This window comes from Trachurus japonicus, chromosome 4, assembly GCF_045865225.1.
Source record: "Trachurus japonicus isolate A0001 chromosome 4, Traja_1.0".
Lineage (NCBI taxonomy): Eukaryota > Metazoa > Chordata > Actinopteri > Carangiformes > Carangidae > Trachurus > Trachurus japonicus.
In genome coordinates, this window is record NC_140910.1 from 36,154,901 (window position 1) to 36,172,400 (window position 17,500).

The 17,500-nt window shown below is 43.4% G+C and overlaps 1 protein-coding gene across 2 annotated transcripts in view; it reads right to left on the reverse strand.

Annotated features, from left to right (window-relative positions):
- Nucleotides 1–17,500, reverse strand: part of nrd1b (nardilysin b (N-arginine dibasic convertase)) — a 122,123-nt gene that overhangs the window by 76,982 nt on the left and 27,641 nt on the right. For both annotated transcript variants that reach the window (XM_085775268.1, XM_085775269.1), the window contains exons 12-14: nucleotides 17,164–17,241; nucleotides 13,494–13,614; nucleotides 9,728–9,786 (exon numbers count right to left, since the gene is read on the reverse strand). In XM_085775268.1, the coding sequence (XP_085631394.1) occupies nucleotides 9,728–9,786; nucleotides 13,494–13,614; nucleotides 17,164–17,241 (258 nt within the window). The remainder of the gene's footprint in view (nucleotides 1–9,727; nucleotides 9,787–13,493; nucleotides 13,615–17,163; nucleotides 17,242–17,500) is intronic.

Below are 17,500 nucleotides of genomic sequence, written 5' to 3' on the forward strand. Positions count from 1 at the left end.
CATGACATGAGAGATAACAAGTTTGTCTTACAAATTCTGAAAAAATTATGTCTGTAGAGTGTAAATTGTGGCCGTGGTGGCAATTTATCCAGAAAAAATACAGAATGTTTCTTCACTCTCTCCCACTCTAACCGATGATGTCACGCACTCTGACCCGAACATTCCATGCAATACACACCCATTATAATCTCATAATTTCTCCAAAAATGATCATGGTCATTGATCAGGGATTGATCAAAAACTATATGACCTATCAAAACGTGGAGTAATACGACAATACACAAGACTTGTGTCTACTGTTTAAAGTTTAAATGGAGTCTCTAGGTGAAAGTATGCCTGAGCAGTAGACTTTTGTTAAACTCCAATGATTGGTCTTTTTCGGTCTTTTTTTTTCGCCCGTCCCATTGACTTACATGCAAAATTTTTGCGCAGTTTTTCGCGACTACGTCGCGAAAAATTCGTAAACTGTTGAGAAAAGTAATAGCACACCGATCCCGATCAGGACGCACGTTTTGATATATAATATGTCCTGCAACTCTTCGAGTTGCAGGACTAGTAGCACATCGAAAATCGGCCGGAAGTGGAAAAATAATAATAACTAGAAAATTTCCTCTCGGGAAATTTTGAATGGGCCACGGGAGCTACTGCGGGTTGTGCCATCTCTGTCAACATGGGAATCAAACCCACGATCTTAAGGTCAAGACAGAGCTGATCAGACAGACACATGATCATCTTTCTATAAGCACTGATATGGAGGAGCTGTAACCACATTAGGTTAACTGTGTGTTTGTGTGTGTGTGTGTGTGTGTGTGTGTGTGTGTGTGTGTGTAACTGTAATCACATGAAGCTGGCTCTAGAGTCTGTGTGTGTGTGTGTGACTGACTTGTCACATAGTTAGTTAGTAGCTGCATCCTGTGTCAGTCTGATTTAGCTGTGTCTGTGTTTATAAACATTTAAACGAGCGCCAGGTGGATTGTTTATGAAGTTAACGAGCCCTGGCCTGAGGATCAAAGAGGTTACCACGGCGATAGGGGCCCCCGCAGGCTGAGACAGACAGAAACGTGGAGAAAAACAGCCATTTTCTGCCTCTAAACCGGCCTCACAATTAGGCTTAGCATGACAAAACGGTAACTCCTATCAGAACAAAACACAGATCAACGTTGCTCTAAGGACTTACTGAAAATTTCGGTACGATTTGGTGTTTCTACAGTAAATATTTTGGCGACGCTGGCAGTTTTAAAACATCAGGCCGTTCTGCTCCTCTCAGAAAATATTTGTATTGGACTCAATGAGGAGCAGGGACAGACGTGGCCGCACTCAGAGGCTGATTCTGTAAGTTCTGTAAGTCTCTCTGATATTTTGAGCACATGACATGAGAGATAACAAGTTTGTCTTACAAATTCTGAAAAAATTATGTCTGTAGAGTGTAAATTGTGGCCGTGGTGGCAATTTATCCAGAAAAAATACAGAATGTTTCTTCACTCTCTCCCACTCTAACCGATGATGTCACGCACTCTGACACGAACATTCCATGCAATACACACCCATTATAATCTCATAATTTCTCCAAAAATGATCATGGTCATTGATCAGGGATTGATCAAAAACTATATGACCTATCAAAACGTGGAGTAATACGACAATACACAAGACTTGTGTCTACTGTTTAAAGTTTAAATGGAGTCTCTAGGTGAAAGTATGCCTGAGCAGTAGACTTTTGTTAAACTCCAATGATTGGTCTTTTTCGGTCTTTTTTTTTCGCCCGTCCCATTGACTTACATGCAAAATTTTTGCGCAGTTTTTCGCGACTACGTCGCGAAAAATTCGTAAACTGTTGAGAAAAGTAATAGCACAGCGATCCCGATCAGGACGCACGTTTTGATATATAATATGTCCTGCAACTCTTCGAGTTGCAGGACTAGTAGCACATCGAAAATCGTCCGGAAGATGAAGGAGAATAATAATAAGAAGAAAAAATCCACACAATAACAGTAGTGCCCGGGCTTCGCCCGGGCACTGGTCCCTGCAGCTATTTCATAGCTGTTGGGACCAGTGCCCGGTGCGATTGCCCGTGGCCCTAACTAGAAAAAACATTTCCAAGAATGGAAATGGTGTGAATGCTGTAAGCAATGCTGAATGAGCTGAAGAAATTGTTGAAACAATGCTAAATGAGCTGAAGAAAGAAAGAAAGAAAGAAAGAAAGAAAGAAAGAAAGAAAGAAAGAAAGAAAGAAGAGAGAAAAAAGAAAAGGACAGAAGGAAAGAAAGAAAATCGGAAGGGTAGATGGAGAAAGAAAGAAAGAAAGAACAAAAGGACAGAAAGAAAGAAAAAGACACAGAGAGAAGGGTAGATAGAGAAAGAAAAAGGTAAGAAAAACAGAATAATAGAAGATAAAGAGAATAGAGAATGAATGAAAGAGACAGAGGGGTAGTAAGAAAGAAGTAAAGAAATTGGGGTGGATAAATGAAAGAGAGAGATATACAGAGAGCGGTAGAAAGAAAGAAAGAAAGAAAGAAAGAAATGGGGTAGAAACAAAGAAAGAGAAAAGGAGTAGAAAGAAAGAAAGAAAGAAAGAAAGAAAGAAAGAAAGAAAGAAAAAGATTGGAACAAGAGAGAAAAAAGAAAAGGACAGAAGGAAAGAAAGAAAATGGGAAGGGTAGATGGAGAAAGAAAGAAAGAAAGAAAGAAAGAAAGAAAGAAAGAAAGAAAGAAAGAAAGAAAGAAAGAACAGAAAGAAAGAACAGAAAGAAAGAAAAAGACACAGAGAGAAGGGTAGATAGAGAAAGACAAAGGAAAGAAAAACAGAAAGATAGAAGATAAAGAGAATAGAGAATGAATGAAAGAGACAGAGGGGTAGTAAGAAAGAAGGAAAGAAATTGGGGTGGATAAATGAAAGAGAGAGATATACGGAGAGCGGTAGAAAGAAAGAAATGGGGTAGAAACAAAGAAAGAGAAAAGGAGTAGAAAGAAACAAAGAAGTAAAAATAAATGGGGTAGAAGAAAGAAAGAAAGAAAGAAAGAAGAAAAAGAGAGAGGGGGATGATAGATAGAACAGAGTAGATGGATGGATGGATGGAGAGGGAAATATAGAAATAAGTTATGTAAAATACAAATGAAGGAGTAAAAGAAGGAAAGAAAAAGTGAAAAAAGAGACAAAGGGTTTGAAGAGATAGATAGATAGATAGATAGATAGATAGATAGATAGATAGATAGATAGATAGATAGATAGATAGATAGATAGATTTGACACATGTTAAAAGCTGCATCCTATATCCCAGGCTCCACCTGTAATTGTACTACTATTAATGGAGTTGGAAAGACTAAACGTCTGAACTTAAATTCATGAGAAAAATATAAATTGTTGGAGATGTTTACATCAAAAGTATAAAGTAATTGAGAGCCTGATGAATGTGAGCTGAAAACCTGTGTGTGTGTGTGTCTGGGTGTGTGAGTCTGACGGTCTCTCTGTCTGCGTGTACATGTGCAGAAAGTAAAACTGTTGATAAGCGCCACAGAACTCCTCTCTCCCTAATGATCTGATTGATTACACCTGTGTGGCAGCCTGCCCTCAGAAGTTACCATGGCGACTACCATGCTTACATTTTACTGTGTGGAACAGTGTTGTGTTGTGTCTGTTTGTCTGTTTGTGTATGTGTGCATGTGTGACTGTGTGTGAGTGTCTGTGTGTGTCTGTCTGTGTGAGTGTGATGCCTGTGTTTGTGCGTGGACATCCTCTGTCAGTCTGGTTTATCATGTGTGTGTGTGGGGCTGTGTTTAAAAACATCTTAACGAGCGGCCAGGCTGCACCTGACCTGTTCTATTAATAGACATGATAACGAGCTGGCCCCAACAGCTGGCCAACTGCACACAGAGCAGAGCAGAGCAGAGAGATTTGAGCTCTGTGCAGCTTCCGAAAACAGCCCAGAAAAAGAGAACCGTAACTCTTATCAGAATGTGGCCATGACTACTGGGCAAGGAGACCCTCCTGAGCACATTGATGTGCATTAAATGTTTGTAGGGCAAAAACTTTTCTCAGAATCGCAAGGTAGAAAAGGGGGGCATTTCTGCTTTTCTAAAAAAATCAGCTCCTACTTTTCTATTGAAGTGGATGAGCCACTGGAGCGGGTCTAGCTGCACAATTAGGCTCACTGAGACAATTCTGTAAGTCTGTCTGCTGTTTTGAGCACATTAAATGAGACACGACAAGTGTGGCTACAAACCGGTGAGGAAATCATGTGTCTAGAGTTTAATTTGTGGCCGTGGTGGCAATTTATCCAGAAAAAATCCTGAATGTTTTTTCGATCCCTCTCACTCTAACGATGATGTCACTCACTCTAAGCCCTGCTCGTTAAGCGCAATACACAACCATTATAAAGTTGGGTTTTGTCGAAAATTTTAATGATTTTAAAACGGCCAAATACCTAAAAACTGTTGAAGATATCAATAAGCTGAGTAATATGTGAATAGATTAAAAGTTTGTCTACAATTTAAAAGACAAATGGAGTCTGTGGGAGAAAGTATGCTGAAGTTTTAGAGGTTCAAAGAAGTAAGAAGATTTTAAAAGTTTGAAGACGTTTTCAATGCATTCCTATGGGAAAAAATTTGCAGAAAAAGTTAAATATTTTAAAAAGTATAAATAGTATAAAAGAGAAAAGTCATAGCACCCTTGTCCTGAAAAAGCCGCACGTTTTGATATATGAATGGTTGAAATAGCACAAAGTATGAAGGAGTAGAAGATGTCTGAAAAAGGGTGAAAGTAGTAAGAATAATAATAATAATAATAATAAGTATAAAGAAAATGGCTGAACTGAATAACAATAGTGTGAATGCTTCCAGCATTCACACTAATAATAACTAGAAAATTTCCTCTCGGGAAATTTTGAATGGGCCACGGGAGCTACTGCGGGTTGTGCCATCTCTGTCAACATGGGAATCAAACCCACGATCTTAAGGTCAAGACAGAGCTGATCAGACAGACACATGATCATCTTTCTATAAGCACTGATATGGAGGAGCTGTAACCACATTAGGTTACCTGTGTGTGTGTGTGTGTGTGTGTGTGTCTGTAATCACATGAAGCTGGCTCTAGAGTCTGTGTGTGTGTGTGACTGACTTGACACATAGTTAGTTAGTAGCTGCAGCCTGTGTCAGTCTGATTTAGCTGTGTCTGTGTTTATAAACATTTAAACGAGCGCCAGGTGGATTGTTTATGAAGTTAACGAGCTCTGGCCTGAGGATCAAAGAGGTTACCACGGCGATAGGGGCCCCCGCAGGCTGAGACAGACAGAAACGTGGAGAAAAACAGCCATTTTCTGCCTCGAAACCAGCCTCACAATTAGGCTTAGCATGACAAAACGGTAACTCCTATCAGAACAAAACACAGATCAACGTTGCTCTAAGGACTTCCTGAAAATTTCGGTACGATTTGGTGTTTCTACAGTAAATATTTTGGCGACGCTGGCAGTTTTAAAACATCAGGCCGTTCTGCTCCTCTCAGAAAATATTTGTATTGGACTCAATGAGGAGCAGGGACAGACGTGGCCGCACTCAGAGGCTGATTCTGTAAGTTCTGTAAGTCTCTCTGATATTTTGAGCACATGACATGAGAGATAACAAGTTTGTCTTACAAATTCTGAAAAAATTATGTCTGTAGAGTGTAAATTGTGGCCGTGGTGGCAATTTATCCAGAAAAAATACAGAATGTTTCTTCACTCTCTCCCACTCTAACCGATGATGTCACGCACTCTGACACGAACATTCCATGCAATACACACCCATTATAAACTCATAATTTCTCCAAAAATGATCATGGTCATTGATCAGGGATTGATCAAAAACTATATGACCTATCAAAACGTGGAGTAATACGACAATACACAAGACTTGTGTCTACTGTTTAAAGTTTAAATGGAGTCTCTAGGTGAAAGTATGCCTGAGCAGTAGACTTTTGTTAAACTCCAATGATTGGTCTTTTTCGGTCTTTTTTTTTTCGCCCGTCCCATTGACTTACATGCAAAATTTTTGCGCAGTTTTTCGCGACTACGTCGCGAAAAATTCGTAAACTGTTGAGAAAAGTAATAGCACAGCGATCCCGATCAAGACGCACGTTTTGATATATAATATGTCCTGCAACTCTTCGAGTTGCAGGACTAGTAGCGAATCGAAAATCGTCCGGAAGTGGAAAAATAATAACTAGAAAATTTCCTCTCGGGAAATTTTGAATGGGCCGCGGGGCTACTGCCGATTTTGCCATCTCTGTCAACATGGGAATCAAACCCACGATCTTAAGCGCAAGACAGAGCTGATCAGACAGACACATGATCATCTTTCTATAAGCACTGATATGGAGGAGCTGTAATCACATTAGGTTACCTGTGTGTGTGTGTGTGTGTGTGTGTGTGTGTGTGTGTGTGTGTGTGTGTGTGTGTGTGTGTGTGTGTGTGTGTGTGTGTGTGTGTGTGTGTGTGTGACTGTAATCACATGAAGCTGGCTCTAGAGTCTGTGTGTGTATGTGTGTGTGACTGACTTGACACATAGTTAGTTAGTAGCTGCATCCTGTGTCAGTCTGATTTAGCTGTGTCTGTGTTTATAAACATTTAAACGAGCGCCAGGTGGATTGTTTATGAAGTTAACGAGCTCTGGCCTGAGGATCAAAGAGGTTACCACGGCGATAGGGGCCCCCGCAGGCTGAGACAGACAGAAACGTGGAGAAAAAGAGCCATTTTCTGCCTCTAAACCGGTCTCACAATTAGGCTTAGCATGACAAAACGGTAACTCCTATCAGAACAAAACACAGATCAACGTTGCTCTAAGGACTTACTGAAAATTTCGGTACGATTTGGTGTTTCTACAGTAAATATTTTGGCGACGCTGGCAGTTTTAAAACATCAGGCCGTTCTGCTCCTCTCAGAAAATATTTGTATTGGACTCAATGAGGAGCAGGGACAGACGTGGCCGCACTCAGAGGCTGATTCTGTCAATTCTGTAAGTCTCTCTGATATTTTGAGCACATGACATGAGAGATAACAAGTTTGTCTTACAAATTCTGAAAAAATTATGTCTGTAGAGTGTAAATTGTGGCCGTGCTGATGGTTTATCCAGAAAAAATACAGAATGTTTCTTCACTCTCTCCCACTCTAACCGATGATGTCACGCACTCTGACACGAACATTCCATGCAATACACACCCATTATAAACTCATAATTTCTCCAAAAATGATCATGGTCATTGATCAGGGATTGATCAAAAACTATATGACCTATCAAAACGTGGAGTAATGCGACAATACACAAGACTTGTGTCTACTGTTTAAAGTTTAAATGGAGTCTCTAGGTGAAAGTATGCCTGAGCAGTAGACGTTTGTTAAACTCCAATGATTGGTCTTTTTCGCTCTTTTTTTTTCGCCCGTCCCATTGACTTACATGCAAAATTTTGCGTAGTTTTTCGCGACATACGTCGCGAAAAATTCATACACTGTTGAGAAAAGTAATAGCACACCGATCCCGATCAAGACGCACGTTTTGATATATAATTTGGCCTGCAACTCTTCGAGTTGCAGGACTAGTAGCGAATCGAAAATCGTCCGGAAGAGGACGAAGAATAATAAGAAAAAATCCACACAATAACAGTAGTGCCCGGGCTTCGCCCGGGCACTGGTCCCTGCAGCTATTTCATAGCTGTTGGGACCAGTGCCCGGTGCGATTGCCCGCGGCCCTAACTAGAAAATTTCCTCTCGGGAAATTTTGAATGGGCCACGGGAGCTACTGCGGGTTGTGCCATCTCTGTCAACATGGGAATCAAACCCACGATCTTAAGGTCAAGACAGAGCTGATCAGACAGACACATGATCATCTTTCTATAAGCACTGATATGGAGGAGCTGTAACCACATTAGGTTACCTGTGTGTGTGTGTGTGTGTGTGTGTGTGTCTGTGTGTGTGTGTGAGTGACTGTAATCACATGAAGCTGGCTCTAGAGTCTGTGTGTGTGTGTGTGACTGACTTGTCACATAGTTAGTTAGTAGCTGCAGCCTGTGTCAGTCTGATTTAGCTGTGTCTGTGTTTATAAACATTTAAACGAGCGCCAGGTGGATTGTTTATGAAGTTAACGAGCTCTGGCCTGAGGATCAAAGAGGTTACCACGGCGATAGGGGCCCCCGCAGGCTGAGACAGACAGAAACGTGGAGAAAAACAGCCATTTTCTGCCTCTAAACCGGCCTCACAATTAGGCTTAGCATGACAAAACGGTAACTCCTATCAGAACAAAACACAGATCAACGTTGCTCTAAGGACTTCCTGAAAATTTCGGTACGATTTGGTGTTTCTACAGTAAATATTTTGGCGACGCTGGCAGTTTTAAAACATCAGGCCGTTCTGCTCCTCTCAGAAAATATTTGTATTGGACTCAATGAGGAGCAGGGACAGACGTGGCCGCACTCAGAGGCTGATTCTGTAAGTTCTGTAAGTCTCTCTGATATTTTGAGCACATGACATGAGAGATAACAAGTTTGTCTTACAAATTCTGAAAAAATTATGTCTGTAGAGTGTAAATTGTGGCCGTGGTGGCAATTTATCCAGAAAAAATACAGAATGTTTCTTCACTCTCTCCCACTCTAACCGATGATGTCACGCACTCTGACACGAACATTCCATGCAATACACACCCATTATAAACTCATAATTTCTCCAAAAATGATCATGGTCATTGATCAGGGATTGATCAAAAACTATATGACCTATCAAAACGTGGAGTAATACGACAATACACAAGACTTGTGTCTACTGTTTAAAGTTTAAATGGAGTCTCTAGGTGAAAGTATGCCTGAGCAGTAGACTTTTGTTAAACTCCAATGATTGGTCTTTTTCGGTCTTTTTTTTTCGCCCGTCCCATTGACTTACATGCAAAATTTTTGCGCAGTTTTTCGCGACTACGTCGCGAAAAATTCGTAAACTGTTGAGAAAAGTAATAGCACAGCGATCCCGATCAGGACGCACGTTTTGATATATAATATGTCCTGCAACTCTTCGAGTTGCAGGACTAGTAGCACATCGAAAATCGTCCGGAAGATGAAGGAGAATAATAATAAGAAGAAAAAATCCACACAATAACAGTAGTGCCCGGGCTTCGCCCGGGCACTGGTCCCTGCAGCTATTTCATAGCTGTTGGGACCAGTGCCCGGTGCGATTGCCCGTGGCCCTAATAAGAAAAAATCCACACAATAACAGTAGTGCCCGGGCTTCGCCCGGGCACTGGTCCCTGCAGCTATTTCATAGCTGTTGGGACCAGTGCCCGGTGCGATTGCCCGTGGCCCTAATAATATGTCATACCACGACTGTTAACACTGATAAATATGGAAATCAACATTATGGAGCAGGAGAATCACAGACTTTTTTCTGTTAATCTTTTGAATTGCAGCTGAAACTTTTGCAGCGTCATTAGAAACAGAGGAAAACAAAGTAAAAACTGTAAGAACGACTCTACAATAACATTAATATTTAATGTAAATTAATGTTTAATATCTATTTGTGGTTCTGGGATCAAACATCTAAAATAAACGTGTTTCTGCTTTTACACAGTTGTTGTGCTGCAGCGTCGTTACACTTCCTGTTAGCGTGCACAGTGAAATGAAATGAAACTTAAACTCTATTCGTTCTGTTCACACTGTGTGTGTGTGTGTGTCTATGTGTGTGTGTGTGTGTGTGTGTGTGTGTGTGTGTGTGTGTCTGACCTCTGCTGAGGTCCCAGAGTCTGGAGCATCTTCAGATACTGTAACACAAAGTCTACGACCTGGAGAGAGACAAGACGTTAAAACCTGGTCAGTGACATCATCGTTACATCATCGTGACATCACTGATCACTGATCCAATCAGGAGACTTTACACATTAAATCCACTTCTCTGATCAGGTGTTTCAAAATAAAGTTACTTCCTGTCGATCATGTGGATTAACTGTGTAATAACTGTGTAATAACTCCAGAGTAGAGTTTAGATTCTCAGCCCGACCCGACCCGACCCGACCGTGGGCCGGTCCCGGCCGGGTTCAGGCTGACATTTCACATCAATGTCCGCCGGCATGCTCAGCCTTTCATCAAGCATTTGTGTGTTGATTTTTTTCATGACTTCATTATCCCAGTTAGGTGGACAGAAAGCTACGCCATAATCAGCAACATTTCATGTAACTATCTATTTTTCGAAAAGTCATTGTACACAAGCCTGTACGTAACGAAAGTGTGACATGTTCTGGCCATGTTGCACAAAGTTTAAAAAAAGAATAAATAAAAAAGCATCAGGTCTCCTTCACGTGCAGCAGCAGCGTGCTCGCCACATTCTAGCTGCGTTTCCATTACAGATTTTCGCAAAATAAAAGCGATATTTCTGAAACTTCGAAAAAGTGCAATTGCTATTTGCGGGTGTTTCCATTGAAAGGTAGGCTATTTTGCGAATGAGCCGTAATGCGTCTTGCGTTTCTATGGTGACGGCACAGCGATCTCAGCTGCCGACAGCTGTTGCTGTTATTGTTTTTAACAAAGACAAAAACAGCGCTTGATTGCTGAAAGGCAAAGCCCGTGTGGCGCTGCAGCGGCCACAAATAAGGACGCACTCACACGGGCCAGTTGTTCCGTGCTGAAGCTCTAATGCCCCCCCCCCCCTGTCCCCCGCTGGCCCCTCACACCACCTCCAACCCAAGCTGCTCAAGCACGGTGCCTCCGTTGAGAGGGATTATTTGTTTACCAACACGGCGGATGTGCGCTTTAACCTGACTGCAGAAAGAACGGAGCCTTTTAACACCAGCGGTGATGAGGCGCTGACAACAATATAGGTGGTGGTGTGTGTCCAGTGTCCACACACCCGTACTGGTTTATGTGACTAGAGGGGACATGTTCCACACACCCGTACTGGTTTATGTGACTAGAGGGGACATGTTCCACACACCCGTACTGGTTTATGTGACTAGAGGGGACATGTTCCACACACCCGTACTGGTTTATGTGACTAGAGGGGACATGTTCCACACACCCGTACTGGTTTATGTGACTAGAGGGGACATGTTCCACACACCCGTACTGGTTTATGTGACTAAAGGAGACATGTTCCACACACCCGTACTGGTTTATGTGACTAAAGGAGACATGTTCCACACACCCGTACTGGTTTATGTGACTAAAGGGGACATGTTCCACACACCCGTACTGGTTTATGTGACTAAAGGAGACATGTTCCACACACCCGTACTGGTTTATGTGACTAGAGGGGACATGTCCCACACACCCGTACTGGTTTATGTGACTAGAGGGGACATGTCCCACACACCCGTACTGGTTTATGTGACTAAAGGAGACATGTTCCACACACCCGTACTGGTTTATGTGACTAGAGGGGACATGTCCCACACACCCGTACTGGTTTATGTGACTAGAGGGGACATGTCCCACACACCCGTACTGGTTTATGTGACTAAAGGAGACATGTCCCACACACCCGTACTGGTTTATGTGACTAGAGGGGACATGTCCCACACACCCGTACTGGTTTATGTGACTAAAGGAGACATGTTCCACACACCCGTACTGGTTTATGTGACTAGAGGGGACATGTCCCACACACCCGTACTGGTTTATGTGACTAGAGGGGACATGTCCCACACACCCGTACTGGTTTATGTGACTAAAGGAGACATGTTCCACACACCCGTACTGGTTTATGTGACTAGAGGGGACATGTCCCACACACCCGTACTGGTTTATGTGACTAGAGGGGACATGTCCCACACACCCGTACTGGTTTATGTGACTAGAGGGGACATGTTCCACACACCCGTACTGGTTTATGTGACTAGAGGGGACATGTTCCACACACCCGTACTGGTTTATGTGACTAGAGGGGACATGTTCCACACACCCGTACTGGTTTATGTGACTAGAGGGGACATGTTCCACACACCCGTACTGGTTTATGTGACTAAAGGAGACATGTTCCACACACCCGTACTGGTTTATGTGACTAGAGGGGACATGTTCCACACACCCGTACTGGTTTATGTGACTAGAGGGGACATGTCCCACACACCCGTACTGGTTTATGTGACTAGAGGGGACATGTCCCACACACCCGTACTGGTTTATGTGACTAGAGGGGACATGTTCCACACACCCGTACTGGTTTATGTGACTAGAGGGGACATGTTCCACACACCCGTACTGGTTTATGTGACTAGAGGGGACATGTTCCACACACCCGTACTGGTTTATGTGACTAGAGGGGACATGTTCCACACACCCGTACTGGTTTATGTGACTAGAGGGGACATGTTCCACACACCCGTACTGGTTTATGTGACTAGAGGGGACATGTTCCACACACCCGTACTGGTTTATGTGACTAGAGGGGACATGTTCCACACACCCGTACTGGTTTATGTGACTAGAGGGGACATGTCCCACACACCCGTACTGGTTTATGTGACTAGAGGGGACATGTCCCACACACCCGTACTGGTTTATGTGACTAGAGGGGACATGTCCCACACACCCGTACTGGTTTATGTGACTAGAGGGGACATGTTCCACACACCCGTACTGGTTTATGTGACTAGAGGGGACATGTTCCACACACCCGTACTGGTTTATGTGACTAGAGGGGACATGTTCCACACACCCGTACTGGTTTATGTGACTAGAGGTGACATTTCGGCGCAGGAGCGTGGATCTCCTTCAACCATGCACGGAAAAGGGGAATGATAGGAAAGGTTTTTCTAATTTATTGAGAAACGATGCCCAGGTCAGCAATGCATGACAATAAACATGTGGTTCATTTGTCCCCTCAAGTTACATAAACCAACACAGCGTGGACACACACAACTCCGGTGACCCGGTGACGTGTAGAAAAGTGCGAACCTTGCGCATGCGCGCTGGCAGCGGAAGAGCCGGACAACAGACACTGGGAGCTAATGCTACAAACATGCTTGGAATGTAGACTTATTTAATTTTTTTCGGGACAATTACGCAATTTGGGGCTTCAGCACAAGACGGACATTACATAAGAGCAGCATGGAGGTATTTGGATGTTTTTTTGTGTGTGTTTTTTTACGAAGAGCTCTGGTGTCCCTTTACAACCGTTGCATTGAAATGCACTGCTACGCCAAGACCCCCTGTAACTCAGAGAAGGGACGGTGGACTCTGAAACTTCTTCCAGCCCTTAGTCCACATGAGGGTGAGTAGATAATGAGCGAAATATCATTCTAGGGTGAACTATCCCTTTAAGGTGTTTCCATTACCAGTTTTTAATTTCGATATTTAGATTTTGCGCATTTCAAGGGGTAATGGAAACGCACCTACTGACTGCAGCAGCAGCAGCAGCAGCAGCAGCTGCACGACTGACACCTGGACAGCGCCGCCGCGCTGTATATTATATTGTTTTTCATTACTTCAAATTAAATCAAGTACGTCAGTGTGTGTCTGTGTGTGTGTGTGTCTGTGTGTGTGTGTGTGTGTGTACCTGGTAGAAGTTGTGGTACCCCTGGTCCGTCAGTGTGATGGAGATGGAGAAGATGGAGTAGGTCGAGTTCTGGTCGAAACCGGTTTCACTGTTTCCTCCAAACAGAGCCAGAGCCCAGCACCTACACACACACACACACACACACACACACACACACACACACACACACACACAAATAATCAGTAAACTGGACTTTGCTCTGTTGATTGGACCGTTCTGTGACTCTGAGACTCTGAGACTCTGAGACTCTGTGACTCTGAGACTCTGTGACTCTGTGACTCTGAGACTCTGAGACTCTGTGACTCTGTGACTCTGTGACTCTGTGACTCTGTGACTCTGAGACTCTGAGACTCTGAGACTCTGTGACTCTGTGACTCTGTGACTCTGAGACTCTGAGACTCTGAGACTCTGAGACTCTGTGACTCTGTGACTCTGAGACTCTGAGACTCTGTGACTCTGAGACTCTGAGACTCTGAGACTCTGTGACTCTGAGACTCTGTGACTCTGTGACTCTGTGACTCTGAGACTCTGTGACTCTGAGACTCTGAGACTCTGTGACTCTGTGACTCTGAGACTCTGAGACTCTGTGACTCTGAGACTCTGAGACTCTGAGACTCTGTGACTCTGAGACTCTGTGACTCTGTGACTCTGTGACTCTGTGACTCTGAGACTCTGTGACTCTGTGACTCTGTGACTCTGTGACTCTGAGACTCTGAGACTCTGAGACTCTGTGACTCTGTGACTCTGTGACTCTGAGACTCTGAGACTCTGAGACTCTGTGACTCTGTGACTCTGTGACTCTGTGACTCTGAGACTCTGTGACTCTGTGACTCTGTGACTCTGTGACTCTGAGACTCTGAGACTCTGTGACTCTGTGACTCTGTGACTCTGTGACTCTGAGACTCTGAGACTCTGTGACTCTGTGACTCTGAGACTCTGAGACTCTGTGACTCTGAGACTCTGTGACTCTGTGACTCTGTGACTCTGAGACTCTGAGACTCTGAGACTCTGTGACTCTGTGACTCTGAGACTCTGAGACTCTGAGACTCTGTGACTCTGAGACTCTGAGACTCTGTGACTCTGTGACTCTGTGACTCTGTGACTCTGTGACTCTGAGACTCTGTGACTCTGTGACTCTGTGACTCTGTGACTCTGAGACTCTGAGACTCTGTGACTCTGTGACTCTGTGACTCTGTGACTCTGAGACTCTGAGACTCTGTGATGTGACTCTGTGACTCTGTGACTCTGTGATGTGACTCTGAGACTCTGAGACTCTGTGACTCTGAGACTCTGTGACTCTGTGACTCTGTGACTCTGAGACTCTGTGACTCTGTGACTCTGTGACTCTGTGACTCTGAGACTCTGAGACTCTGTGACTCTGTGACTCTGTGACTCTGTGACTCTGAGACTCTGTGACTCTGAGACTCTGTGACTCTGTGACTCTGAGACTCTGAGACTCTGTGATGTGACTCTGAGACTCTGAGACTCTGTGACTCTGAGACTCTGTGACTCTGTGACTCTGTGACTCTGAGACTCTGAGACTCTGTGACTCTGTGACTCTGTGACTCTGTGACTCTGAGACTCTGAGACTCTGTGATGTGACTCTGTGACTCTGTGACTCTGTGATGTGACTCTGAGACTCTGAGACTCTGTGACTCTGAGACTCTGTGACTCTGTGACTCTGTGACTCTGAGACTCTGTGACTCTGTGACTCTGTGACTCTGTGACTCTGAGACTCTGAGACTCTGTGACTCTGTGACTCTGTGACTCTGTGACTCTGAGACTCTGTGACTCTGAGACTCTGAGACTCTGTGACTCTGAGACTCTGTGACTCTGAGACTCTGTGACTCTGTGACTCTGAGACTCTGAGACTCTGTGACTCTGAGACTCTGTGACTCTGAGACTCTGTGACTCTGTGACTCTGAGACTCTGAGACTCTGTGACTCTGTGACTCTGTGACTCTGAGACTCTGTGACTCTGTGACTCTGTGACTCTGTGACTCTGTGACTCTGAGACTCTGTGACTCTGTGACTCTGAGACTCTGTGACTCTGTGACTCTGTGACTCTGTGACTCTGAGACTCTGAGACTCTGTGACTCTGAGACTCTGTGACTCTGAGACTCTGTGACTCTGTGACTCTGAGACTCTGAGACTCTGAGACTCTGTGACTCTGTGACTCTGTGACTCTGTGACTCTGAGACTCTGTGACTCTGTGACTCTGAGACTCTGAGACTCTGTGACTCTGAGACTCTGTGACTCTGTGACTCTGTGACTCTGTGACTCTGTGACTCTGAGACTCTGAGACTCTGTGATGTGACTCTGAGACTCTGTGACTCTGTGACTCTGTGACTCTGTGACTCTGAGACTCTGTGACTCTGTGACATGTCAGGCTACAAGATGAGACTGTTGTTCACTCCTGACGGACTAATATGGACACGTGCAGACACACACGTAGTCTGTATGTTCAGCTCTGTTTACTACCTACTGCTGTAACATGTTATATCAAAATGTAAAAAGCTAAAGAAAAGAAAAGATTATGATAAAGATTTTATTCTGTGGGTAACGGGGGCGGGACTAGATCAGCTTTAGCTCCTCCAGGGTTCCTACAGCTTAATCCAAGTTAAATTTAAGACTTTTTAAGACGTTTTTAAAGCCACTTGAAATGAAATTTAAGACAGACTTCATAATAAACACAAATGCAGAAAAAAAAAACGTCACCACAGCTATTACATCATAGAGTTAGGGACAATTTGACCCACTTTCCTATGTGATCCAAGGTGAAGTGACTGCTACATGAATGATTGGGGGGGAAAAAAACAGATTTGGGAGCTGGAGGTGGTGAGAGATTTAGCGTTGACGGCCGCCACTAACTTCTCTATGTCTGAATGTTACCAATTATTTAGAGATTTGAGACTAATTACAACCATAACATACCACTTTTAAGACGTTTGAAAAACTGATTTAAGACATTTTAATGCCAATTAAGGCCTTGTTTTTAGATTAATGAATTCAATGCCTTTTAAGACTTTTTAAAGATCTGTAAGAACCCTGTTCTGCTGCTTTCCCTGTCGGCCATGTTGTGTGTTGTTTTATCTCTGTTGTTTATTGTTTTATCTCTGTTGTGTGTTGTTTTATCTCTGTTGTGTGTTGTTTTATCTCTGTTGTGTGTTGTTTTATCTCTGTTGTGTGTTGTTTTATCTCTGTTGTGTGTTGTTTTATCTCTGTTGTGTGTTGTTTTATCTCTGTTGTGTGTTGTTTTATCTCTGTTGTGTGTTGTTTTATCTCTGTTGTGTGTTGTTTTATCTCTGTTGTGTGTTGTTTTATCTCTGTTGTGTGTTGTTTTATCTCTGTTGTGTGTTGTTTTACTGAACTAAGATGAAGTGTGATGATGATGATTTAAATTGACATAAATAAACTAATTGATTGATTGACTCACTTCTTGTACATGTAGTTGTGTAGCTGTGTAGCTGTGTAGTTGTGTAGTTGTGTAGTTGTAGTTGTGTAGTTGTGTAGTTGTAGCTGTGTAGTTGTGTAGTTGTAGTAGTTGTGTAGTTGTAGCTGTGTAGTTGTGTAGTTGTGTAGTTGTGTAGTTGTGTAGTTGTGTAGTTGTAGTTGTAGTTGTGTAGTTGTAGTTGTAGTTGTGTAGTTGTGTAGTTGTGTGTGTGACTCACTTCTTGCGCAGCAGAGACAGGATGCTGCCGGTTCCTTCGTGTCCAATCAGCCACGAGATGTAGTGGAGAGGCTTCACTCTGACACACACACACACACACACACACAGACACACACACACACACACACAGACACACACACACACAGAGTGATGATGTCACAGGGCAGGTAGACCTGTACTGTTCATCTGACATTTTATTTTGGCCGTGTTTTAAAGGTCCAGTCTGTAGTAATTCCTCCATCTAGTTGTGGTTGTATATTTTTCATGCTGCATTCAGGTGAAATCTGGCAGACGGCAGACGGACATAAACAAGCCTCTATGTGAACAAGTGGTCCGTC